This window comes from Tribolium madens, unplaced genomic scaffold, assembly GCF_015345945.1.
Source record: "Tribolium madens isolate multiple individuals breed KSU strain unplaced genomic scaffold, Tmad_KSU_1.1 Scaffold_2;HRSCAF=44;Tcas5.2_LGX, whole genome shotgun sequence".
NCBI classification, from domain to species: Eukaryota; Metazoa; Arthropoda; class Insecta; order Coleoptera; family Tenebrionidae; genus Tribolium; species Tribolium madens.
This window is the reverse complement of record NW_025400995.1, coordinates 1,651,772-1,676,310: the sequence shown is the minus strand read 5'-3', so window position 1 is coordinate 1,676,310 and position 24,539 is coordinate 1,651,772. Positions and strand designations below refer to the sequence as shown.

At 35.5% G+C, this 24,539-nt stretch overlaps 5 protein-coding genes across 9 annotated transcripts; 2 read left to right on the top strand and 3 right to left on the bottom strand.

The window, feature by feature from the left end:
• The first annotated feature begins 1,742 nt into the window (after positions 1-1,742).
• Positions 1,743-9,143, top strand: LOC123006842 (battenin). Of its 4 annotated transcripts, XM_044401686.1 has the most exons (9): positions 1,743-1,992; positions 5,284-5,330; positions 6,986-7,179; positions 7,315-7,433; positions 7,481-7,639; positions 7,687-7,824; positions 8,071-8,260; positions 8,310-8,600; positions 8,651-9,143. In XM_044401686.1, exons 2-9 carry the CDS (start codon positions 5,291-5,293, stop codon positions 8,780-8,782), a joined length of 1,263 nt encoding a protein of 420 aa, XP_044257621.1. In that variant the 5' UTR covers positions 1,743-1,992; positions 5,284-5,290; the 3' UTR covers positions 8,783-9,143. The 4 variants fall into 4 exon arrangements, with proteins under 4 accessions (XP_044257621.1, XP_044257623.1, XP_044257622.1 ...); XM_044401688.1 differs by lacking the exons at positions 1,743-1,992; positions 5,284-5,330 and adding an exon at positions 5,879-5,994; XM_044401687.1 differs by lacking the exons at positions 1,743-1,992; positions 5,284-5,330 and adding an exon at positions 6,028-6,170.
• Positions 8,821-11,460, bottom strand: LOC123006843 (actin-like protein 6B). The gene is made up of 7 exons (XM_044401689.1): positions 10,911-11,460; positions 10,678-10,857; positions 10,162-10,474; positions 9,811-10,024; positions 9,507-9,764; positions 9,365-9,460; positions 8,821-9,317 (listed from the first exon to the last, which is right to left on the bottom strand). The coding sequence occupies exons 1-7, from the start codon at positions 10,933-10,935 to the stop codon at positions 9,150-9,152; spliced, it is 1,254 nt and encodes a 417-aa protein (XP_044257624.1). The 5' UTR covers positions 10,936-11,460; the 3' UTR covers positions 8,821-9,149.
• On the top strand, positions 10,680-12,667 carry LOC123006844. Of its 2 annotated transcripts, none has more exons than XM_044401690.1 (4): positions 10,680-11,280; positions 11,326-11,920; positions 11,966-12,352; positions 12,399-12,667. In XM_044401690.1, the coding sequence occupies exons 1-4, from the start codon at positions 11,263-11,265 to the stop codon at positions 12,587-12,589; spliced, it is 1,191 nt and encodes a 396-aa protein (XP_044257625.1). In that variant the 5' UTR covers positions 10,680-11,262; the 3' UTR covers positions 12,590-12,667. The 2 variants fall into 2 exon arrangements, with proteins under 2 accessions (XP_044257625.1, XP_044257626.1); XM_044401691.1 differs by having other exon boundaries at positions 10,686-11,280; positions 12,402-12,667.
• Positions 12,608-20,670, bottom strand: LOC123006841 (BTB/POZ domain-containing protein 7). Its single transcript, XM_044401683.1, has 4 exons — positions 20,067-20,670; positions 17,557-18,621; positions 17,210-17,507; positions 12,608-14,896 (listed from the first exon to the last, which is right to left on the bottom strand). The coding sequence occupies exons 2-4, from the start codon at positions 18,582-18,584 to the stop codon at positions 13,625-13,627; spliced, it is 2,598 nt and encodes an 865-aa protein (XP_044257618.1). The 5' UTR covers positions 18,585-18,621; positions 20,067-20,670; the 3' UTR covers positions 12,608-13,624.
• Positions 20,671-20,894: 224 nt separating this feature from the next.
• LOC123006805 (protein MEMO1) lies at positions 20,895-24,429 on the bottom strand. The gene is made up of 7 exons (XM_044401592.1): positions 24,271-24,429; positions 24,111-24,192; positions 23,881-24,062; positions 23,721-23,832; positions 23,455-23,674; positions 23,299-23,403; positions 20,895-23,252 (listed from the first exon to the last, which is right to left on the bottom strand). Exons 1-7 carry the CDS (start codon positions 24,317-24,319, stop codon positions 23,115-23,117), a joined length of 888 nt encoding a protein of 295 aa, XP_044257527.1. The 5' UTR covers positions 24,320-24,429; the 3' UTR covers positions 20,895-23,114.
• Positions 24,430-24,539: the final 110 nt, after the last annotated feature.

Genomic DNA, 24,539 nt, shown 5'->3' with positions numbered 1-24,539 from the left:
TAGGTACATGAATATGGATACAGATTTGTCAATAATTTTACACATCAGAATATATTAATCTTTTGATGTATTTAAAAGAATGTGTTTTCTATTTTGTTATTCGTGGTTTGAAATCAAATAAAAATCATAATTTTACAGCAGATTTTTCAAAATGTGTCATCTCTCCCAGACTTACCCTATTTAAAGTGTATCGTGTTGCACTTAGGTGACTTGAAAAAACTGAATTTTCTTACTTTTTACGAAAAAACAAAAAAAGATTGCAGTTTTGTGTAATTAACAAAAACGAACAGTACAGTAGACAAATTTAACAATTTTTAAAATGTCGGGCCCGTTAACTCTGAAATTAGTTGTAACTTTTTATAATTCAATCGAAATTGCTTATAATTATTTGTGAATTACTGGAATTTCCCTGGAATTACTGGATTCTAATTTCTTTTCAAAATTACGTTGAATTTTATAGAACTAACGAAATTAATTTGAAATTACGAAAATTAAGTTGGAGTTGCAAAATTCATATCAAATTATAATATGAATTAATCTGAAAACAAAGGAATTACGATGGATTATTGGAATTGCTGGAATTTCGGTAATTTTTTTTTAAATTGAAATTAGCTACACATTTTTTTCAAGTTAACGGTCCCTCATAAAATGTTCAGTTTGTTGCTTCAATTTACAGTGTCAACTTCAATTTAAATGTAATTTTTTAAAAATAAATAATAGGCATTTTTACAGAACATACTATGCGCCAGAACTCGCGCCCTAGAGAAAAATGCCATGTAAGCTATAAAAATTTCAAAGTAATAGAGTTTAAATTTTGCACTATATTGGAAAAATAATAATTTTCTATTTCTTTTCCTACTATTAGAAGAGAAAACAAGGAAACTGCATCGTAAATGTTAATGTTATTTGTGGCTTTTATTGGCAAAATTTTTGTACTTTTACTAAATAATTATAAAAAAACAAATACAAGGTCATCAGTATCATTAAATAGCCATAAAAAATGTCAAATGTCAAAAAATAAATGTCAAAATTTTTTAACAGAATTTTTTAAACATTTTTTTCAAGTTTCAGGTATCGTACCTTACCTTTCTCTGAGGCGCAAGTTTTGACACACCCTGTATGTTTTTTATTTTTATACAAACGTAATTTAGATTCAAAAAGCCATAAGTTTTTGGGGTTTGTAGGTATTAAAAGTAGTAATTGCAAAAATCGAACCTAAGCTCTTGCAATTTTGCAGTTTATTAAATTTTCATTCATAAAATGTACACTTTTGGAATAAAATAATCATGAACTTGTCAACACTACAGAAACTACATTAATAGATCAATATTGTTAAAATATTAATATAAATTAATTAGTAATTTTTCAATTTAACTTTCAATTTGTTAAAATCGAATAATTAGAAACGAACGGTGTCTTTTCCATTTTCCGGCTCATCTGTGTCTACAGAAAAACAATTTTGTAAATTATTGTTATCTCAAATTAAATTTTTCTGTTAGTCGATGAATAAAAATTCAATTGTCATTGAAAATCATAAGAATTTTGCGATATCCTTATCACCTTTATTACTAATTTTGTTAGGTACAGTGTGTGCCGAAAAATTTTGCTTAAAAATACTACTTTTGTAGTACTTATGAGTCATCCATCAGGGGCAATGTCTGCCCTCGCGTAATTTCAAAGCAAAGAACTGGTTTTAAATAAATTTTTATTACGTAATTTGTACCGAATCGTTCCATTATTCATTCAGTAGTATTATCATTTGACATAAATTTGGTTAAAATTTGGGCCAAAATTCGAAAAATAGGAGTTGTGTCTAATATAACGACTGTGCTGTGTAGAGATTTGCGTAATTAAACAAAGTTTGTCAATTTCAAAGTGCAAGTTGTCCAGTTTAGACAATACGCTAATCGGGGGCCCCGACTGTACTTCACATTCCTTCGCGGTGAGTTCTGGTCAGTCTGCGAGCTCATCACTGTGCTAATTTTTTGACACGTAAGTAAAAAAAATAATATTTTGATAAAACTGTGATTTAAAGATCTATAGAATAATCTAGAAGTGTGATGCTTGACTTACCCCCTCTTAATTTTTGAACTTTGCACTGTCTTCGGCTCTGCAGCTGTTTTTGGAAACTTATGATTATTTTGACATGTGTTGGGGTACATATTTCGTCCAATAATTAGTCCTAGATAAAAGAATCAAGCCGGCGAGAACATTTCCCTTGTATTTTCGGATTTCTAGGGTTGTAGTTTAGGGTCCCCCGTCCCAATTATTGAGTCACTTTCTATTACCTGAAGAGTTGTAAAATTTGAATGTGTCGCGGTCAAGTGCGATTGGTGGTCGGAGTCACGTGTCGGGGGTGTCACAGGTGCGCGCTACTGCGTGTCTTAACTTTTCGAGACGCGATTCGGGACTGGGGCTCCAACCCATTGCCGTTGGGCTGCTGATTGCGATCTTTGTTTGCAAGATCGCCGTGCATCAAATGCGTTCAATGTCGCACCTGGGCCTCACCCCTCTCACGCATCCGTTCCGTAAAAAACCGGCTCGAATAGGATATTTGGGGAGCCTTTGTCAATGGGGTAGAATAATGGAATCTGAGACGCGCCGACCTACCCCTAACTCACCCTTTTCATATGCGATGATGCTGCAATCAGCCTCAACCGTCACCGGGACAGCTCGCCGTCTGCCAGCGCATCCCCTGCGACCACCCCGTATAAAATCACCTCAAAATATACTCTTTTTTATATCAATGTGCATCAAGTAGGTTGTGGAACTCTAAATGTATCTTAAATGACACAAAAATGTCATTAATGTCATTCAATCACATCAGTAATGACAAAGTTTGCCACCCTATGTTAATTTTAATTATTTTTTGCCACCTGGGGTACACATTCATTTAAAAAAATTATTTTTACGGAAGATTGAGGTTAGAATTGTTTAAATTTTCGCATAGTTGCCACCCTAAAATGACAAAATCAAAATATACTCTTTTTTTATATCAATGTGCATCAAGTAGGTTGTGGAACTCTAAATTCACACAAAAATGTCATTAATGTCATTCAATCACATCAGTAATGACAAAGTTCGCCACCCTATGTTAATTTTAATTATTTTTTGCCACCTGGGGTATACATTTATTAAAAAAAATAATTTTTGGGAAAGATTGAGGTTAAAATTGTTTGAATTTTCGCATGGTTGCCACCCTAAAATGACCCCTTTCAACGGCTACTTCGATCTTCGATGCACAGTAATATGAAAACGAGTATACCATACTATCTAAAAAAAATTGAGTAGGCGGTGATTACAATCCTTCAGATGGCAATCCTGATTTTTGATTTTGATAAGTTTACGTTTTATTCATTTTGAGTGAATAATGTTCAGTTTAGATCAGCAAATTTTTATTGTTGCTGTAGAAGACGACAGGGCCGTAACCAGGATTTTATTTCGGAAAGGGTTTCTTGTTGGTCCATGAAAATGAAATGAAGAAAAGCAAGCTTATCTCTAAGTATACGTTTTTATTTTAAATTGAAATAAGAGATCCTAATTAAACAGAAAAAATACAAACTCACAAAGTAACAAAAAATAAAATAAATTTTTAATACTTAAGTATAAAACCATACAGGATGTCCCGTTTTTATTGTTACAAATTTAAACAGGAGATAGAATATTCATTTTTAAAACAAAAATTTTCTATGAAGATATATCGAAAAATACTACGCAAGGGGTAGTCTTTTAATAGGTTTTTTTCAATATTTCCGAAATCATTTTAGAAAAATTTTCAAAATTTGGTACAGATGATAACTTTTATACACCTAAACAAGTAAAAAAAAAGATAAAATGTTGAAATTTTTAATTAGGGGCTTCATAAACTGGATGGGTTTAGGGTAAAAAGTACTAAACTATTTGGCCTGTGGTTTCTTACACTTTCATCAACAAAATTTTATAGCTTTTCATAAAAAAAGGTCTTTTGCGTTTTTCCTATACAATTTACGGATTTTTAGTAAAAATCGGTTTAAAAATTTATGTTATGTTATAAACAGCATGAAAATTAAAAATTAAACTTGTTTTACCGTTCAGGACGCCCCTGATTTTGTTACTTGGCATTTGTTTAGGTGTGTAAAGGTTACCAAATTTTGTAATTTTATTTATTCTGAAATATTAGGAAAAACTTTTTAAAAAACGTAACTTTTTTAGGAGGTGTAGCTCTCTTTCATAGCATTTTTCGAAACATGTTTATAAGAAACTTTTGTCTTAAAATTAAATATTCTATCATCTATTTAAATTTGTAGGTACCTAACAATAAAAATGAAACTCTGTATAATTAACACATGAAAAATTAATTCACAAAAATTTAAAATTTACTCACTAAAATAACAAAAAATAAATAAATTTTTAACACTTATAACACTATAGAGGCTGAGCCAGAACTCGCGCCCCAGAGAAAATTTTCAAGTAAGGTAAGATACCAGGAACATGAAAAAAATGTTTAAAAAATTCTATCTGTCAAAAAATTTTGACACTTATTTTTTGACATTTGACATTTTTTATATCCATTTAAGGATACTGATGATCTTGTATATGTTTTTTTACAATTATTTAGTAAAGAGACAAACATTTTGCCAATAAAAGCAAGCCACAAATAACATTGAACAGAGTTACAATTTAGGATACAGCTTCCTTGTTTCCTCTTTTAATAGCCTATAGCAAAAAAAACTTGGAAAATTATTTTTCCAACAGAAATAAATAGAGTCAAAGTGCAAACTTTAAACCCTCATAACTTCGAAATTTTTATAGATAATTTTCTTTTAACATTTTTTCCATGTTCCTGGTATCTTACCTTATATGGCATTTTTCTCTGGGACGCGAGTTCTGAACCCCCTAGTCCCCCCGCCCTTGGGGACGGTCCTGGAAGACGACTTCCAGCAAAAATTGTTGCCAACTGTAGAATATTAATCGTCGCCTACTCTAATTTATGTATTTTTGATCGCACGGTACATTTTGGAAAATGTTTGCAGCACTGGATTTTTAATCAAAGTAAAAGCGGGACCGGGAAGTGATCCGTGTGCAAAATTAATGACTCCGAATTAAAAAATTTCGACTGGAAAAGTTTCAATTCTTGGATGTTGACATTTGGAGGCATTAAAATTGCATCACGAGAGATGCAGACATTTGATCGATAAGCACTGATTATGCAAAGCCACGTAAATAGTTATTTATTTATCCATCAAACAATTGATGAGACACAATTTACATAAATCTTTCTATTTGTCATTTTTCTATTTGTAGGTTGAGCATGGATTTTATCCCTTTCGAGTACGCTGGAGCCTTATTCGGTATAGTATCATTTTTTAGTTATACTCTTTTTCATATTAATGTGCGTCAAGTCTAAATGCATCTTTAATTTAAAGGCCGATTCACACAAAAAGTGTCATTAATGTCATTCAGAACTAATTTAATCACATCAATCTTTATGTTGTGAATTACGTTGTTAATTATTTGGAAAAATCATTTTTATACTACTTCTCTACTTCGATAGTAGAGAATTTAGAAATGAAGAGATTGGAATAAATGTTGGCTAAAAACGCCACCGAACTGCTCTAAATGTATAATTTGATTAGCGGAAAGTCAATTAAGAGTAATCTACGGTTCGATGTGACATGTGCAACCGCTTTTCCATTAAATGGAAAACTGTGACAACTTAAATCATTTAATAAAATCCATGAATATGTATATTTTTAGTGCCTTGTTACGTAATGTGTATGCAACCAATAATACAATAACGCGCGAAAAAAATATTTCATAATGACAATGACCGAAATAATTGTCCTTTGAGTGTTTTTGTTCTATTGATTTATCTAATAAGTACGCAAACAATTGTATGTAACAATTGAACCTGTCAAAGTGTGAGAAAAGTCGCACCGTAAAAAATAATAAATATTTGTGGTGGTTTTTGTAATAAGCAAGTTTGTCCACGATTTTTATCGCCCCATGTGTAAGGTAATCAACACATTGCATTTATTAGACATTTGCGTAAATCAGGGTCGATTAAAATAACCCAAAATATAGAGCAGTTCCGAGATAGAAGTGAGTTCTTAAGTCATTCTTGATTCGCATGTGCTTGCACGAGCACTTATCAGAATATTGAATTTCAAAAGATCAGTGTTCCAATTGTGGTAAGTGGTAAAAAATGACTATTACTAGTTTTCGTGAGATGACCCTTGAAATTAATTGGGCGGTAATTAGTGATTTTTGTATTCGCGTTTCTGTCGCTTATCAATTGGGAAAAATACCGCGATTTCTTATCACGCTAAATTTGTTATTAATCAATTTAAAATTGGTTTATTTATAGTTTATTAAAATTGACTGCAAGTTGTTAATTGGTTCTTTATTGGAATTAATTAATTTGCATTCTTAGTAATGAAAAATTTCAATTACCCTTGATTTAGACTTTTCCTAGCAAAGTGGTTGTCCTTAAATAGTTGAAATAGTTTGAGGACTGCTGAACCAGTAAAATATAACAATAAATAAAGCGTTATCACTGTTTAAGGGATATTTCGCGATAAGAGCGTGCGTGGCACCTGTTAGTTGCGTTTTCCCAGTGCCGGGTTTAGGGATGATCAGGAACATGAGGAGGAGTTTTTCGAGGAGTAAGATGAGTGTTCGGAGGCATTTTCACAGTAAGGACGAATTGATTGACTCGTGATTGTAATACAAAGGGTTGATTAAATGTCGTTACAATTTATAAATATTCATTAGGACCTTTCTTATTAATTTTGATTGTTGCCTCGTCAATGTCAAAACAATTTTGGCGCATGTATTAACTCACATGTAAAATTTCACGGCTGATATGAATAGATAACGAACCAAATGCGATTTGCTTGTTCGCGCTAGTGGTTGCTCTATGTAAATTAATAAGTTATAAGCTGTGTTTATGCTGGCGCCTGGTAGATGCACCGATAAATCGATCGCAGTTTTTCTCGCTTTCCAGGACTAGGCTCGAAAAGGCCCAAAAAACGCGACTACTCCGAAATGGAATACCAAAGCAAGGATGTGATTCTGCAAGACCGCAGAAAACGCAAACCTTGGCGGGCCCTCATCTCCTACTGGATTCTCGGACTCTGTAACAATTACGGATACGTTGTCATGCTCACAGCGGCTAGTGATATCATTGGAGAATCTGAAGTAATAATTGATTTAGTTTTTAGTCCCCGTTTCTTTGAATTTTCAAAATTCAGATAGTTTTCAGGCAATTGTCATTCCAGATCAATGATTTTTCACAAATTTTTGCAAAATTAAATATATAAGAGTTTTTTATAGGGCACAAAAAGCACTGAAAGAAACTGTACATATATGTCTACAGGGGCCATTTTACTAGCCGACATTATTCCAAGTTTGTTAGTTAAGTTACTAGCGCCTTTCCTACCTTTCTTCGTAAAGTAAGAACTCAAAATATCAAAACAACTTTTTATTGGTTTATTTCCAGTGTAAGGGTTGCCATTTGTATATTTTGTTCCTCAGCCGGATTTCTTTTAGTAGCATTTAGCCAAAACATTACAATGTCTTTATTAGGAGTTGTTACGACTTCTTTCTGTTCAGGACTTGGGGAAGTCACCTATCTCCAATACAGTTCGTTCTATGACAAGTAATTAACACAATAATTGATAACAAGTTGTTTAAAATTAATTGTAGAAATGTTGTCTCAACTTGGAGTTCAGGCACCGGTGGTGCTGGCGTTATCGGTGCTGTCTCATACTCCCTTTTACAACAATTAGGCCTCAAAACCACTCTATTAGTGATGTTATTAGTTCCAGGAATGATGGCTGTGACGTAAGTGATTTATTTTCTAAGTTATTTTACCGTGCCATCAAAAAAATTAATAAATTAGAGTAGGCGGTGATTAAAGTTCTTCAGATGGCAATCCTGATTTTTGACATCAAATGACAAGTTTGCGTTTTATTCATTTTGAGTGAAATAATGTTCACTTTAGAACAACTGTAGAACATTAATCGTCGCCTTCTCTAATTATTTTTTTTTTGATCGCACGTTGTTTTCTAACCACATTAATTGTTGCAGGTTTTATATAATTTTGCCAAGCCCCGAAGTGATGGACGAAAACGACATCCAAGCCGATGTAAACGATGAAGAAATAAAAAATCCCAAAGAAGCATTCAGGAAAAAACTCAAACAAGTTCCTTCGCTTTTCAAATACATGATTCCGTTCGGTTTAGTCTACTTTTTAGAGTATTACATAAATCAAGGAACTGTGAGTTTCAACAATAAATTAATCGAGTCAATAAGAATTTTGATTGTAGTTCGAGTTAGTTAATTTCGAAAATACGGTTTTGGACCCTGATGATCAGTACCGATGGCTTCAGGTCGCTTATCAAATCGGGGTGTTTGCATCCCGGTCTTCGGTTAATTTCTTCCATATTAAACATATATGGATCATGTCGGTATTACAGGCTGTTAATGTAGTGATTTTCACTACCGAAGTTATATGTTATTATATGCCAAGTTTTTGGATCATATTGGCCCTAACGTTGTGGGAGGGTCTATTAGGAGGTGCTGCATACGTGAACACTTTCTATAGGATCTCGACTGAGGTGAGTACGCAACTAGCGCCCTCTCGAGTCCAACGATGGAAGTTTTCCAGGTCCGTGAAGAGAATAAGCAGTTTTCGATGGCAATCACCAGTTTTGCCGACAGTATTGGGATTACTTTGGCTGGAATCGTATCGATTTATGTCCACAATGCTATCTGTGCCCTTCCCATGCCTCAACGCTAATTTATTAAAAGTATTACAAGGTTTTAATAAATGGTTCATTTGATTTGGCAAATTTTATTGGCACATCGAGAAATCACAAAAATTTTAATGGAGTATTATAACATCCGTTTCAAACCTATACAGACAATGTCATAGGTTTGAAACCTTGATTAGTGTGACTAATCACTCAGACTTATAAAAACTTAATCAAATGAACACTTAATAGGAACATGACAGTACAAAAATATTGCCACAAGTATTTCAACAAATATATCACAAATTCGCAAAAAATTAATCCAAAATAATCGTTGATCGTTAGGCCTTAAATACTGTAAATTTTATCACACCAAAATAAAAATAATACTGAATAAAGTAAATACGAGGCGAGTTACAAACATTTTGATTGCACTATGGCCTTGCCCCCGTCGTCATACTCCTGTTTGGAGACCCAAAGTTGTTGGAACGAACCCAAAGATGTCAAAATCGAGCCCCCTGACCAGGCCCCAAATTTCCTCTCAGTGGCACCAGGAGCACTAATTATCTTCAAGCGCATACTCTAGAAAACAAATAAATAATAAAGAAAAATCGTAAAAGTAACCTCACCGGAGGTGTTTTTGCGGCCAAATCACGATTCAACCGTTCGGTAAATCCTTGCAAATTTGAATTTCCCCCAGTCACTACGACACTCCCATACATCGCCTGTGAATCAGTGGTAGAAAAAATCAAGTTTGTGACTCTTACTCACCGGTCTGATATCAATATCGCACATACCCACACTGGTTGTGACCAAAGGGCCAACCCCTAGCGTGGGTTGTATACCCGATTTAGTCCCAGCAATGGGGTTAAAAAGCGGTTCAGGGATTTTAAAGCGTTCAACACCGAAATCTTTATGAAAACCATTAGGGAATTCATAGTGAATAGCCGGCATGGTTTTAACAACTTCTTCGTCGTACAAATTATCAGAAACTTGTAACACTGAAGCTTGAAAGTCTTGCATAACTTGCTGTAATTTTAGTGTTGAGATTGTGTGACAGTTTAGTGAGACTCACTTTGATCATGTAATTGTGCCAGGAGTCGGTGAGCTTGGCTTGGAAGAGTCTCCGTTTGAAATTGGGCGCTTCTTCAGCTTTAGTAAGTTCTTTCGAGGCTACCATGCAAGGAGGGACAATTTCAATTCCTTTCTCAGTTAAATAATTGCGACATTGTGTGCTCAAATAATCTCCACCAGCTGGAGACTTAACCACAGCTTGTGTCAGCACAAAACTGTGAGGGGTACGTTTATTACTAGAGTGAAACATCACAAACACAAGCCAACTACAAGCGTCTAAGCAACAAAAATGGTAAAGCAGCAACACAGTTAAAAAATAAAAGACCAAGCTATGGAATAAGTGTGGGGGTACCCGTCATGTACAGGAACAGCGGACGTGTGCGTAGCTCCGCTATCAACAACAAGGCAAGTCGGACGCCCATTGGCGAAGGCAGCGAGGGATGCGTTCTTAGCTAAATAAAGAGCAGGAACATTGTACTTCTCAAACATTAACTCTGTTAACTGCTCCCTCTTAGGGGCCGTCACCCATGGCGGCTCAGTGATAAGCAGCGGGTGGTCGTTTGGCACCGCCCGCAAAGCGTTACTGTATATATAATCCAAAAAATTCTCAAAAATCTCCCAATTCTCAACCATACCGTCCTTCAAAAACGTCGTCAGCTCCATTTCTACAAAACTAAATCTCTCATTTTTCATTCACACCAGCGAGTCGGTAAAGTCCATTATTGACCTCTGTAAACATTGTACTTATTTTTGAGGCACGCGGTATAGTTGAAAATTTCAGGCGATGCGCTAGATTAGTATTTTTTTTATTAAATGTTAAAATTTAGGGTCAATAATGAGTTTACCACCTGTTTGACGGGGGAATTACCGGATCTTCTAACGTTAATCGACGTGATGCCGATGTTGTACCGCTTTTGGGTGACATCGTCGTGGGAGTCGAGCCAGACCCCCACAGTCGAGGGAATGTCCAACTTGGGGCTATCCTCACCGCCGAACCCCGCCCTAGTCGAGTTGTGCCCAATGTCGAAGACAAGAGCCCCAACTTCGTCTACAACAAGGTTATGTTTACCAAACAATGAATTTTTGGTTAAAAACACTCACCGCCCCCATAAACAGCCCCACTCATTTCTAACACCTTATCAGACAGCAAAGAAACACCGCTTTCAATACATATCTCAAAAGAGATTAAATTTCATGAAGAAAACATAGAAAAACGCCAGATTACCGGCTGTTTATAAAAACAAACATGGCTGATGGTAGACAAAGTGGAATTTTAAATAAATTATAATCTCCCATCGACAATACTCAACTAATTCGTGTATTAAATTCAGTTTTGTGCCCTTAAATAAGTCGGCTTAGGCGGTTTCAGGAATTTTAGTGTAGTTTGTGTGTTAAAAAAATCAAAAGTTACCGATCGAGTTTGGCGGGTTTTTGTAGCGGCAATTTGAAAAAAATGAACAGATTTGAAGACGTAAGTAACAAAAAGTATCAAATTAAACTTATAAACCAATTTTAGAATAACTGTCGTTTATGTTCGAAAATTTTCTGTTGTGTCAATTGCCGAATGTCCCACGAAGAAAATTACCACAACGTGAACCCCAAGTGTGAAATTTGTATTTACGGCAGGGCCACGGTCAAAAACGCATCAATTTCGCTCCTAAACCACATAAAAGCCGCTCATTGGCCCCTGCATTGTGTTTTTTGTAAGAAAGTTTTTACGTCTCTTGACGAGCTCGTCCCTCACGATAAATGCCCTTTAAAACTTGGAACTCTCAAAATGCAAGAAGCATCACCGAAAACTCCAGTCACTTCATTAACCGAAAAGGAGAAACTCTCGCTCGAAGTCACCCCGTTTTACAAAGCGGTTCAAGTCGGGCCTCACCAGATCAGGGCCAGAATGGGGGCGACAAGTACGCCCCTGATACACAAAGAAAGTGACAAGGAGGATAAAATCACCCCGATTAACCAGAGTGAAATTGTCTACCATAAATCAAACTTGAAAATGACAGGGTCGTCGAATTTGAGCGACTCCAAGAAAAGGGTGACTTTTTCGGAAACCCCCTCTGTGAGCGAATTGTGCAAGAAACCCAAATATTTAACCCTGCCTAAACGTAAGTTTCTCATTAAAATAATAATAAAATAACGCGTTTTTGTAGAAATTACGAAACAGGAGCCGGAAGATTCAAACAATGTTTCTGATGATTCCTATTCAAGTGTTGCTGAGGAGCCAGAATTGTACAAAACAGCCCCTTATACAATTCCAGAGTGTGAGGAAAACGAGATTGACACTAAAGGAACCATATGGGAAAGTGCATTAACACAGTTGGACTTCAGCGGTTGTAGTAACATTGTTGAGAAGATTGACAACAAAACGAATCATTTTAACGTTTCTTTGCAAATAAACGTCTTCAATAATGATAGCGCAACTTCGAAAAGTAACAATGACTTGTCTTTGAATAAATCAACAAACATTTGGTCCTCGATGACAAACATGGTGAAGTCGGTCGTGAGTAACATCTCAATGACGGCACAAAATAGCTTTTGTAATGATTTAGTTTAATTTTTTGTCGTTTCTAATCTTGTTTTCAGCAGGTGTAGGTATCAAGAGGTCTCAGCCTGATAATGACGCAGTTACTGACGCCCCCGATTTGAAGAGAATGAAATTGACTGATATTAAATGCCGACGACCGATTAGGGCCATAAGTCCCTTGTATCAACTAAGATTTGCACGGCCCCGTTGCGTAGACAAAGCGACTCAAACCGACGAAAGTTGGATGTGATTTTTACCAAAACAACAATTGAATTATCATTTTTTTGTATTTCATATATTTACATTTTGAAATAAATTATGTAATAAGCTATAATGTCTTTCGTATTGTGTTAATATTCATATTGAAATGTAACATACTGCAGTTTGCAAAAGTATTTAAAAATGTAGCAACATAACCGAATGAATACAAAGTACATATCACAAATAAACATGTCTCATGTTTATGTGGATACCCTGAATCGCATGAATTATCCGATTGAGTACATTTAGGATTCTATTAAATAATAATTACCCATAGAAGCCTATAAACCATACAGTTCTAAGCTAACATGTATGTATAACAATAATGTGATTACATCAACGTAGATTACAATACATATCACAAAATGGTGATCTGCAACATCAACCGATCAAGAAATGTTTTATGTAGCAACTTCAAAAAAAGAACATTAATCACAGACAATTTATAACTAAATTAAAAGAGGGAGCTGTAAACAAAATATTTAACGTAAATGTGCCAAGTCTTAAGTAGCAAGAGCTTAAGTTGAGATTCAATTTTTGTCACCGTTTCCAGCTCTCTCCTCGCATGATATGCAAAAAAACAGTTGATAGCAATCAAAAAGCAAACTGTAGAATGAAATGTTCGTTGTTGAAACAGTTAATGATAGTCGTTATGAGAGTGTTAAGTACACATTGCACTTAGTAATGGATAAAATCGCACCGTTTAAGAGTTGTCACGTGGACTCTAAATATATTTACATGTAACAGCAACACAGCAACATCTAAGACAAGACACGCACAGGTACATGAATACAGAATTAACGGAATATGTTGATCAATTAAATAACCAACTCTCAGTATTATTAACTCGGGCATCATCTGTAATCGAAAAAATCTCGGTTCAGTCTCGAAAATAAAAAAGAAACGATCTAATAAATATTTTTAAAACTAGAGATGTCTCGTCACAGAAAATCACAGATGTATATTATTCCCGATAATCTTTATGTACAAGACACGAAAGCGAAACCAAGAAAAACAATTAAAACTATAAAAATCTCGGCATAGGAGTGTGGTAAGATTGCGAATCAGACCTCAAATGAGGATAAGTAGAAGGTTGGTACCGCCGGTATATCGGGTGGTGCAACGACCCGGCCATTTGGGCATGCAGATGAGTGGCTCCGTCCCCCAAATCCAGCTCCATCTCCTGCTGCTCCTGCAACTGCATTTGCCCCAAAGTGGCCGTCGCCATCGCCACATCGGGCATTATATCCGACAAATGCCCATCACTGCATGAGCTACTCTCCGGTTCGTTCGCAAACCGGAACTCCCCTTCAGGGATAACAGCCGGCAATTCGTGCCTTTGTGTGTACGCCCCCGGTCGCGGAAACGTCATATTGCGATTATAGCACCCCCTTAGGCCCTTATTCGGCGAAATTGTGTGATTTTCAGTGACATTATCATCGTTCTCGGGAACACAATAGCAATTCTCCAACATGTCGGCCACTGGATCGGGCAAATTAAACTCCCGCACGACACGGAGTCGAATTTGTCGGTTGATTTCATGTCGGGAGGATAAAGGCATGTTAAGGGCACGTTGACAGCTCGGCGATTGGCGGAGTTTTTGTTCCCGTTTCAACATTGCGTTCATTACCGCCGGGTCAGGCACGGGGAGCACCGAAGCTAAAACATCAACACCAGCAGCCCCATGCACTCGGGGCTTATCCTCAACCATGTACAACGTATCGGGAATGTCCGGCATGTATCGGGCACGACGCATGCGCATTATTTCCACTTCTTGTACTAACTGGTCTTCAACGAGGACCTTCACCTCGTCGTAGTATGGCATAAACAAGCGCGGTTGTACAAAAAGACCATTATTTTTATCACCCCTGATCCATGCATTCACTCGTAAATTCTCCCGATCACCGCCAATCATATGACTCGGGGGAGTACTCACTAAACCACGTCGAATCGCTTGGTTTAGAATATCACTATTTGGGGGCAGTACGTGATCCATACGGACCAATGGAAGCAAATCGGATAAAATTTCGCGAAGCTCGACATCACTCAAATCACGCTTTTTTACACCTTTACGAGCCACTGAGTGCGCTGTATGACTCACAATGTTCGGTTCTCGATCCTCCATTCTACGAACCAACTCATTTTCGCCCCATTTGAGTACAGCATGGAGGATTTCGAGTTCAGAAGCTTGCAAAAACGGACTTTTTAATACTTCAATGAGGTGGGTTTTGTCCAATTGATGCAAAACCGGAGACTGAGCCACTGGTTGAAACTCTTCACGAAGGAAATGTAACGCCTAAAAAACAATTTGGAGTTGAGTTGCGTAATTTTTCTGGTGTCCCGACAACCCATCACGCGACATCTCGTCATCACATCCATTTGCAAAATTTTGCTATAAAATATACTAATATCATTTTGCTAAGACCTACTAAAAATTTTATTACTTTTAAGTTAAATGCAGTATTGTTAAGAGTAAACCAGAGGGTAAACAAATCATAAATTAGTGGAACCCACCCGGACCCTGAAACAGGTCAATTTTGAACAGGGCCGGATTATTTACTTTTTTTTTTGTCTAAAATACTTGAAATATTTTAATAGTTTTTGATGTAGTCAAGTATTTTAAGAAATTTAATAAAGCCAGGTGGTTATTAACAAGTTAGTATTAAATAAAGCAGATTTTTTTTTAATAATAGCTTGGTAAAACTCTACCACTACTTTGGTTTTAAATACGGCCCTGTTTTATTCTGGTGGGTGCAGCAACACATGCAAAGGAACGTGCCATTTATGGAAGGCTACAAATTCAAGCCATTGTGTGGTTAATCTCTTATAATGTGTCATAAAATTTTTAGTAGGTCTTACGAAAATGGTTTTCTATACGTTTTTAGAAAAATTTTACGCATTTTTAAACGCATTTCAATGAAGAATAAGTACAAATCATTAAAAATTAGATTACAAAATATGATTGACAGTTATGAAACACAAAATAGACTCACTTTTCTTAGAACAGTGTCATATTTTTTTTAATTTCTTTGATCTTCTATTTTTATACAGGGTTATTCATAAATATGAAGCAATATTTGAATCTCAAAAATGACCCATAAAATGATGTTAATTTAAATAATAACTCGTGTCCTATCTCTACTGATAAGAATTTTACAGCCCTCGGAATGTGGGTATGGAAATTTGATTTTTTTGTAGTAACTTTGAAACTATTTGACCAAATATTATAAAATTTGGAACATTTCCCTGTGACAACATACCCTTTGAATTGGTAATCACGAAAACCGGATACATTAACTCAATTTTCGGTTCCAGCAGTTGCAGGTCACATTTTCTGTGTTTTCCCATTTTTTTGCTTTCTTAACACCAATTTTTTATTGCCTAAATCGATAGAGTAATCAATTCCGAATAAAAAACGCATAACCTTTAATACCCCTAAAATGAACGGTTTCAAAGATATTTTAATTTAAACTGAGGACTGCACAACGCTGAAATAAAAAAATAGGGATTTTGAATAAGTGGTATCCACGGCAACCAATGACCATGGTCACATAAATCCCTACCAGGCATCTGTTAACTTTGACGATAAATTTTTGTGAATTTTTTATAAATTAAATGCTACGAGATCGATTTGGATTTATTGTAGATTACGTTTGGAGTCTGAAATAAACTCTTTTATTAAATATTTTCAATTAATCGCCCAAGAATTGTCCAATGTCAAAGTTGACAGATGCATGACAGCGATTTGTGGGACCATAGTCATTTGTTGCCGTGGATATCATTTATTCAAAATCCCTATTTTTTTAATTCAGCGTTTAGCTGTCTTCAGTTTAAATTAAAATATCTTTGAAACGGTTCACTTTAAGGGTATTAAAGGTTATGCGTTTTTTATTCGAAATTGAATACTCTATTTATTTGGGCAATAAAAAATTCGTGTTAAGAGAGCAAAAAAACACAGAAAATGACCTGCAACTGCTGGAACCGGAAATTGAGTGGATGTATCCGGTTTTCGTGATTACCAGTTTACAAGGTATGTTGTCACAAGGAAATGTTCTAAATTTTATAATATTTGGTCAAATAGTTCCATAGTTATTACAAAAAAATCAAATATACATACCCACATTCCGAGGGCTGTAAAATTCTTATCAGTAGAGATAGGACACGAGTTATTATTTAAATTAACACCATTTTATAGGTCATTTTTGAGGTTCAAATATTGCTTCATATTTGTGAATAACCCTGTATAATTAAGATATTCTGTATATTATGTATTTTATAAAAAATAAAAAACTCGAGAGTAAACTTTAATAAATATTAAATTTTTCTGAACATGATTCCTGTTGTAAAGGTCTGATTGGTTTGTTGTAACCGAAAGCTGTCACTATTATAATTTTATAAAATATGATTGTTTTGTTTTCTTTTATAAAACTTGGCAAAGTTTTTTTTCTGAAATTTTCTGAAAAGGATAATAAACATTTAAAATGTAATTCCGCAAACCAGTATTTTACAGCAAAATTTTGCAAATGGATGTGATGAATGGGCAAAGTGATGAATTGGGATGTGATGAAGTGTCCGTGATGAAATGTCGTGGAATCAATTTTTCTATTACCTGTCGGTGGACCCAAGCCGATCCGTGCGGTTGTTTGGCCCATTGAAGTACTGTCGGAAGTGTCTCAAGTGACAACCATTCTAAAATTAAATCTTCACAGCCCTGGGATAGAATATCTAGCTCGAGGAATCGTCCGATTTGATATAATTCCATTGCTTCTTCCAGGGGGGATGGTCGCGCCCGTCCGGTATGTGTAAGTGCTTGGGCTTCGCCTAAACCACCCCCACAACCACCGCGTGAAATTAACGAGAGATCAACGTGATCTAAATAAATAGCGTGGAGTAAAACACGTGCGTATCTGAAATCAGTGGTTTAAATAAATTAGGTCAAATATGAGTGAGTTTTACCGTTTTGGTATGACTGATTCGTCGAGTACGATTCTGGTAGGTATGTGTAAGGCCCGTTCTGTGTGCTCTTCGCCGCTCCTCGATCGTCTTTGTAGTAAGTTTCGAAAGAACGGCGATCGAGCCGAAAGTATGGCTTTATGGCATGGTAATTCTAATTTTGGCCTAAAACCGTATTCCGAACTACCCGAGTCGGGTCTTTGGCAGTCGGAACCATCAGAAGTGAACACTAAAGCAGCATCGGCATAATCACCAATTTCGAGTAAGTAACGTAGATCGGCTTCCAAGGCATTAGGTGTTCCGAATTCCTCTCGTAATCTCCTCAACAAGTTGATATCGATGTTGGTATCATGCGGACAAATATCTCCAGTGTACAAATATCGTAAAAGAGCCGAGAACAGTTGCACATCGACCGTGGCTGTTCTCAATTCGAGACATATTCGAGCGCCGTAACCGGGACAACCGGCAAGTAAGTCTCTAAAATAAGGGCACCTGGCTGAGAGTAGGGCGCGATGTATAGGAAAACAAGCCCCTCGGTAGACCAAATCAGCATCGGTGCAGTATTTGAAGTCGTACAAGGCTGAGAGGTCCTGTTTGAAGGTGGCAGCCGGCGGTCGCGCCAACTCTGCTTGAACACAAAGATCTTTCAAAGCGGCCAACGCTTCGTACTCCTCTAGTAAGGCCGCCACTTCTAGAGGACTCCAATCAGATACCAGCTCACGCAGCATCCTTCCGTGGTCGCACGCCTTTGATGATCTTCTCCGACGTATAAATTTCTTCTTTAAGGTGGCAAAACCAGTAACTTTCTTTTTGCGCTCCCTCACGATTACCCCAATTGTGTCCCTGAAAGGAGGCGTGCAAGGATCCGCGACTCCCATGCTGTTGGGCATAGGACCAGCTTCGACACCGGGTGCCGTGGAAGCGTTCACGCCCATCCTGTGGACGAACTCCTCAGTCATGCACTGCTCGTTACCAACACTCCACCAACTGTGCTGCAGTGCACACGGAAAGAGGCAGCCAAATAAGTTCATAGTTTGCCCAGACTACAGCCGGACATGCAGACACAGCCTAAACACAAACAACACGTTAATCACTAAGACAGCCCCACATACCTCAAATCCTCCACTCAAATTTTTATCTCAAAAACTAAAAATCAAGGTGGCACTGGCCAAATGTCAATTTGCTAGTGATGAATTCAAAAAGAAATTATCTTTTTTTGGATCTGTGATTTTTTTTACAAATTTCGTAAAAACGTTCATACGCTTGGAATTTAACATTTTTCTATCAAAAATTTTAACGATTTCTTTTAAACTGGGGATCAAGTTACTGGTGATAAAATGTCATTTGTCAGTCAACTTAGTTTTTGTGAGCCAATTATTTCAAGCAAAATTGGGGTTTTTTGGCAAATTAAGGTAAGAAAGCATAAATTTAAACCGTACCCACACCTAACAACACAAAAAACAATTTTTGCCTTAAAAATAATGAAAAGCAAAAACTAGAAATCAAGACGCCGCTGATTAAATGTCAATCTTGCTAGTGATAAATTAAAAAAAATCGTTTTTGAGGCGCAAATAATTAAAGATTACGTAAACTTTCGTAGAAACGTTGACAAATTTAAAACGTAACATTTTTGATATCAAATATTTTAACAAATTCTGTTTGAAAAAAATGGGGATCAAGTTGCCGGTGATTAAATGTCACTAAAACAAAACGAAAACTAGAAATCAAAGTGCATGTGCTTTAAAATATAAAAAAAAAGTTTTTTGGGGAGCAAATAGTTCAAAATTCCGTGATTTTTTTTCAACAACTTTACTAAAAAAGTTCATAAGTTTGGCACTTTTCTGAAATGAAAGATTATAACAATTTTTTTGAAAAAACTGGGAATCAAGTTACCTGTGATTAAATGTCACTTGTGTCAATTTGGTTTTTGAGTTAATTAATGTGTGTTTTGAGACGTAATTAGGGTAAGAAAGCATAAATTCACTTAAAACTTTGTGCAAAAACTGTTTATGATATGGTATGCAATTACAGCATTCACCATTTCTCAAAATCACGTTGTTGTGATAAGTCGGCAAAATAATGATTAAAATCGTACCTTTTATCCCCACAGATCGAAATTTGCCCGGAAAACACAAAAAACAACCGACTAATTGTGTCAACTGATGTTATTATCATGAAGTACATAATCAGGCCATTTTTGTGGCATAAACAAACAGTGTCACAATGTATGAGCATAAAAAGTTTGGCAATGTTTGAAATTTCCGTTTGCGAAACTCCCTTCTGGAAAACACGGTTTGGGTCCTTGGGGATGTTTTGGGCGAAGCACAACATAAGGTGCTACGGAGGTGTTGGAATTTTTTTGAAAAATGGCAAATTTGTCGTTGGCTTTGTTAGTTTTAGATTCAAGTGAATTTAGTTTTTGGTTCAATTGGGGGGTTGTAAACAAGCAGTTGGTTCTAAGGAGGTAAGTGAGGTTATATGAAGGGGCTGCTTTCGGGAGTGAGGCTATTTACCTCGGCATGTCACAATCATCCTGCTTTCTCGGCGTACTTTTCTATTTGTACCATTAACGTCCATTTAAGACGATTTTAATCCGAAAGAGTTCCAAGAGTCTGAATAGTAGCCATGTTTATATCGTCCAAGTCGAAAACAATTATCTGTGCCACATAAACACTGGAAATATTTAACAGAAACCGAAACGAACACTTCCTACATCTTGGTGGTATTTTCTGTGTGGAACACTGTGCTTTTTTTCATATATTATGCACCCGATTTGCGATTTTCTTAGGACATAGGGAAACACAAACGACGATTTCTCTTGTTTGGTGCAACTTCATTTCACCTACATTGACACCGGCTATACAAACTCCAAACTGGGTCGCCACTCGCCACAATAATTCATGTCAATATTTTCAATGGTAACATTTGATTATTATTATTATTAACATGACCACCGGACAGTATTATTAATTATATCAATTGAGAAAAAAAATTGATTTTTTTATTTTTATCATGATTTATCAAACATCGAGTTTAGGTGAAATAAAAATACACTGTTACGAAATTATGTTCCAAAAATTTATAAATACGCTCGAAAAGTTCACTTTTTGACCTCGAGTTAATTTGCAAAATTTTGAAGATCGCCCCGCCCACTTTGCATGGTCACCTGTCAAAAAAAGAAAGTTGCAATGAAGTGATTATTGAAATTGGAAAATTTCTAAATTTGTGTCGCGATTTTGCTAATCAGACGCGGACATTTGACGTCATTGCATTGATGACGTGTCTCCTTAGATATCGTGTCAATAACCTTAAGTCCTTTGCGCGAGTAAATAAAACGCTGGTTAAAATATTTTTCACATTTATTTTTGTGTTACAAGAATGATATAAAATTGCATTCACAGTTTATACATCCAATAGATTGATTGATTAAAGGCATATGTACTTCATATTGTAAATTTACAGTCTTTAGGCTTACAAACTGTAGGCCTACAGTAGGACAATTTATTGTATATAATCATATTCTAACATTAGCACATAATCTATTCAAATTTATATAAAGGTATAAATTAAGAACTTAATAAATTCATAAAAATTCGCGCTGTTTTCTCTTTTAATTAAGTCCTAAGCTAATTACGTGAACATAATATATAACAAAAATTCTAATTCTAGCTGTTGCACTATTAATTCACAGGACTGAAAAATACAGCATAACTCCCAATATCCAGATCCACTATATAAAATTTATTTCTAACATTTTGGTACTCTTAAATACAACTACCAAGCGATCAACACCCATTTTCCAGATTATTAGAGTTGTACTGCATATAGCAAGTATAAAACAATTCGGGGACTCTACAATGTAAAATTTCACAACCTTAGTTCTATATGTATTGCGAAATTTCATTGTTTGTTTTCTTCAAAATGCATACAAAGTAACGATCACTACATTTAACAAATAACATTGAATTAAATTATTACGATAAAATTAACAAGATTCTGAAACAAATTAAGAATTTTATTTTAGTTGGTCATGACCAACTGAGCTGCGTAATATCTTGTTCATCCCAAAACACTCCCAACTCACAGTGATGTCACTTGGTGGAACTGTTAGTAAAAAAATAAACAAACTTAATCTATTACTCTTATATAAAACAGTATAGTATGTTGGCCCCTTCAAGACACAGCCACTTTTTACGGAAAATACCCCGATTTTCAAGGGTTAACAGAAAAGTCGTCTGTGATTATTTTCATATGATTTTTTCTAATAAATGACGGAAATAATTAACTGTAATTATAATAACTCTTATTTTTAACTGTTAAAGAAAAATTTTATTTTGGTACTTTATTCATTGTCCCAATATACTTATACTTTGGAACAACCGAAAATTTTATTAAATGAATTGGTTTAACATCGTTTCTTAATTAATTCATTTCCCACAAAAATTTCACCAAAAGATTATTTGAATAATAAAATAACCCACAGAACAAAATAACCAATGTGCCCCTCTTTCTATCCATAATGAATGCTTATAAAGAGGAATTATATCGAGATTATCCGAATTTGAGTAATAGTAAGTTTTAATACATATGTGTCTATTTGTCTTTTAATGTATAAATAATTTAGATGAATTGCCGTGGATAATTGGTTGTTTACATACAGAAAACATGGAGGCCGCCCAGAACTTTTTTTTTGGAGCTTATACAGAGATGTGACGATACATGAAATCACACGATGGAAAAGAAATTGCCAGCCAGCATGTGTGTATACGGTCGTTTACAAAATCAAGTATAGGACTCCCGATTTAAGCGGAAAGGAAATCCTCGTTTCATTTCCACATAATGAGGAAGATTTAAAAAAAAATGTTTCGTCATATTACTAAAATGGTTTTTGGAATGCGTGTGGTTGAAAAAAAACATAGTGATGATAGAGTTTACGCATCAATAAGCTATGCCCCAGTTCGTTGTGCATGCAATGTGCGGGATTTTGATATGGCCGCAGAGGAGCCTCGCAAGTTTTTTTAAGTTAATCCTGAAAAAATTGTTAAAAAAATTATCTCGTGAAGGACAAATAATATCACACAAACAAGGTGTTCCTGATAATTGTTTAAACAACATTGATTTTATCAATACATATGAGTTTGAAAGTAAGATGTGGGTTTACCACACGTCAATTTCAAAAAAAATGTTTGATCATTTGGGCTGTATTCTTTTTTTATTACCTTGTTTCTAAATAAATTAATATTTTTTAACTTCAAGAAAAAAAATCTTAATTTTAAAATATACCTTAAAACGGGGGTGTTTTCACGATTTTTTCTGCTTTTCTGTTAATCCTTGAAAATCGAGGTATTTTCCGTAAAAAGTGGCTGAAGGGGCCTACATACTATTTAAAACAAAAGTCTAAACTATCGGTTTTTAGAATTTAGCTTTACAAAAATTAATTGTTACAATAAGCTTAAAAATCAACGTAATTATCCCTAGGGTAGATAAAAAATTTCGCACAATTATTAATCAAAGGTGTTCCATTTTAATAACAGTCAATGTGATAGCTGTAAGGCCACTGACTACTCGAACACAAGGGCAGCTGATGCGTAACTCACTGATGAGTCATTCATATTACGACACTGACTTGACTGAGCATATTTCAGGAATTTTAAATTCGCGTTTCTTCTACTATCGTTGCGTAAAAGTTCTTGCACGGCCTGGAATCCTCACAATAGTTACAATTCTTACTCAATTTCTACTCACCTGTAAAAGTATCCCGATAGGATGTCTACCACAAATCGTATTTCCGAATTTCTTTAAATAATTCGTAAAGTCGGTCGGATTTAAATTTTCTATTATGTTCATACCCTACAAAATTCATTTCTGTATTGGTTAAACGGTGGATTTTATGGTGCATACCAAACGATCCAGTTCTTCTATCGATTGGTAGATATTACCGTAAGAACGGTCGTAATACGTGTAACGAAACCGGTGGCCCCAGTGGCAGAAATCTGACGAAATAATAAAAAGATTTTGAGGATCTCCTAAGTAACTTGACAATATTCGGCCATAACAAGCCTCCCGTTCAGGACTAAGAGAACCCACAAGAATAGGTACTATGGTGAATTGGTGTTTGTAACTAAAATGCCACTATTATACACTTTAAACCCACAGAAAAGACTCACTTTTCCATAACTTTCGCTATGTAGGGTAAATGCATTTCAATACTGTGCTCATTTTCGTCAGTATCTAAATCCATCCATTCGAATTGACCCGTCATTTCTAATTCGCCGTTTACTGAAATAAAAATCGGTAACGTTTTTTTGAATTGAATTAAAATATTACCTTGTGAATCTATGTGTAAGTCGTAAAGGGGGGTCTTGTATTTTCGTGCTGTAGACAAGGCACATCCTGATAAACGGACATGGTGAGAAGGTCCTAAAATAAATATACGCCTTACCACGACAGGACTGACTTGTCTGTAAGCGTGCCCCCCACAAGCCCCACAATACTGATAACCTGCATGTCTAAAATTTTAAATAAAATAACTTTTTTTTTAAATTTATAAAACTCACGGAGCAATTATAGCTCGAGCAGGACCGTGGATTAAATCGGCTTGATGTAGCCAATATTCGAGCTGTCGCGATAATTCAGGACCTAGAAAGAGGAGTCATTGGCACCATATTCATGAACAATAAAACTACAAACAGCTGATCAATGTTTGACAACACTTACCTGAATCTGTGTACCAACTACCAGCATGTATTGCTTTTCTAACTGGCATTTTTCGGTCGTCTGGAATCGCAAACTCGAAATCAAACAAACAAATGAATTTTTAATACTAGATTACTTGCTAAAATAGACAACACTTTTCATGGAAATTCGACAATACGCATGAGCATCAGCTAATTGATAACACGCATGCGCCTTGAAAGTTTTTCCATTTTATAGAATTTTGCAAAATTTTGAAATCATTTCCAGTTTGCGAATTGGTTTGAAATTTC

What these genes read in the sequence shown, in the direction of transcription:
- LOC123006805 (XM_044401592.1), bottom strand. Translation starts at nt 24,319, where the DNA reads ATGCCAGTTAGAAAAGCAATACATGCTGGTAGTTGGTACACAGATTCA. An exon ending in TAGTTGGTACACAGATTCAG is followed by an intron (nt 24,193 to 24,270) that starts GTAAGTGTTGTC and finishes TCCTCTTTCTAG; the next exon opens with GTCCTGAATTATCGCGACAG. An exon ending in GCTCGAGCTATAATTGCTCC is followed by an intron (nt 24,063 to 24,110) that starts GTGAGTTTTATA and finishes TTAAAATTTTAG; the next exon opens with ACATGCAGGTTATCAGTATT.
- LOC123006844 (XM_044401690.1), top strand. An exon ending in ATATTTAACCCTGCCTAAAC is followed by an intron (nt 11,921 to 11,965) that starts GTAAGTTTCTCA and finishes GCGTTTTTGTAG; the next exon opens with AAATTACGAAACAGGAGCCG. An exon ending in GACGGCACAAAATAGCTTTT is followed by an intron (nt 12,353 to 12,398) that starts GTAATGATTTAG and finishes TCTTGTTTTCAG; the next exon opens with CAGGTGTAGGTATCAAGAGG.
- LOC123006843 (XM_044401689.1), bottom strand. Translation starts at nt 10,935, where the DNA reads ATGAGTGGGGCTGTTTATGGGGGCG. An exon ending in TGGGGCTGTTTATGGGGGCG is followed by an intron (nt 10,858 to 10,910) that starts GTGAGTGTTTTT and finishes ACCTTGTTGTAG; the next exon opens with ACGAAGTTGGGGCTCTTGTC. An exon ending in GCTGTTCCTGTACATGACGG is followed by an intron (nt 10,025 to 10,161) that starts GTACCCCCACAC and finishes TACCCCTCACAG; the next exon opens with TTTTGTGCTGACACAAGCTG.
- LOC123006842 (XM_044401684.1), top strand. Translation starts at nt 6,611, where the DNA reads ATGATCAGGAACATGAGGAGGAGTTTTTCGAGGAGTAAGATGAGTGTT. An exon ending in TTCCTACCTTTCTTCGTAAA is followed by an intron (nt 7,434 to 7,480) that starts GTAAGAACTCAA and finishes GTTTATTTCCAG; the next exon opens with TGTAAGGGTTGCCATTTGTA. An exon ending in TCTATAGGATCTCGACTGAG is followed by an intron (nt 8,601 to 8,650) that starts GTGAGTACGCAA and finishes GAAGTTTTCCAG; the next exon opens with GTCCGTGAAGAGAATAAGCA.
- LOC123006841 (XM_044401683.1), bottom strand. Translation starts at nt 18,584, where the DNA reads ATGAACTTATTTGGCTGCCTCTTTCCGTGTGCACTGCAGCACAGTTGG. An exon ending in GAATCAGTCATACCAAAACG is followed by an intron (nt 17,508 to 17,556) that starts GTAAAACTCACT and finishes CACTGATTTCAG; the next exon opens with ATACGCACGTGTTTTACTCC. An exon ending in CGGCTTGGGTCCACCGACAG is followed by an intron (nt 14,897 to 17,209) that starts GTAATAGAAAAA and finishes ATTGTTTTTTAG; the next exon opens with GCGTTACATTTCCTTCGTGA.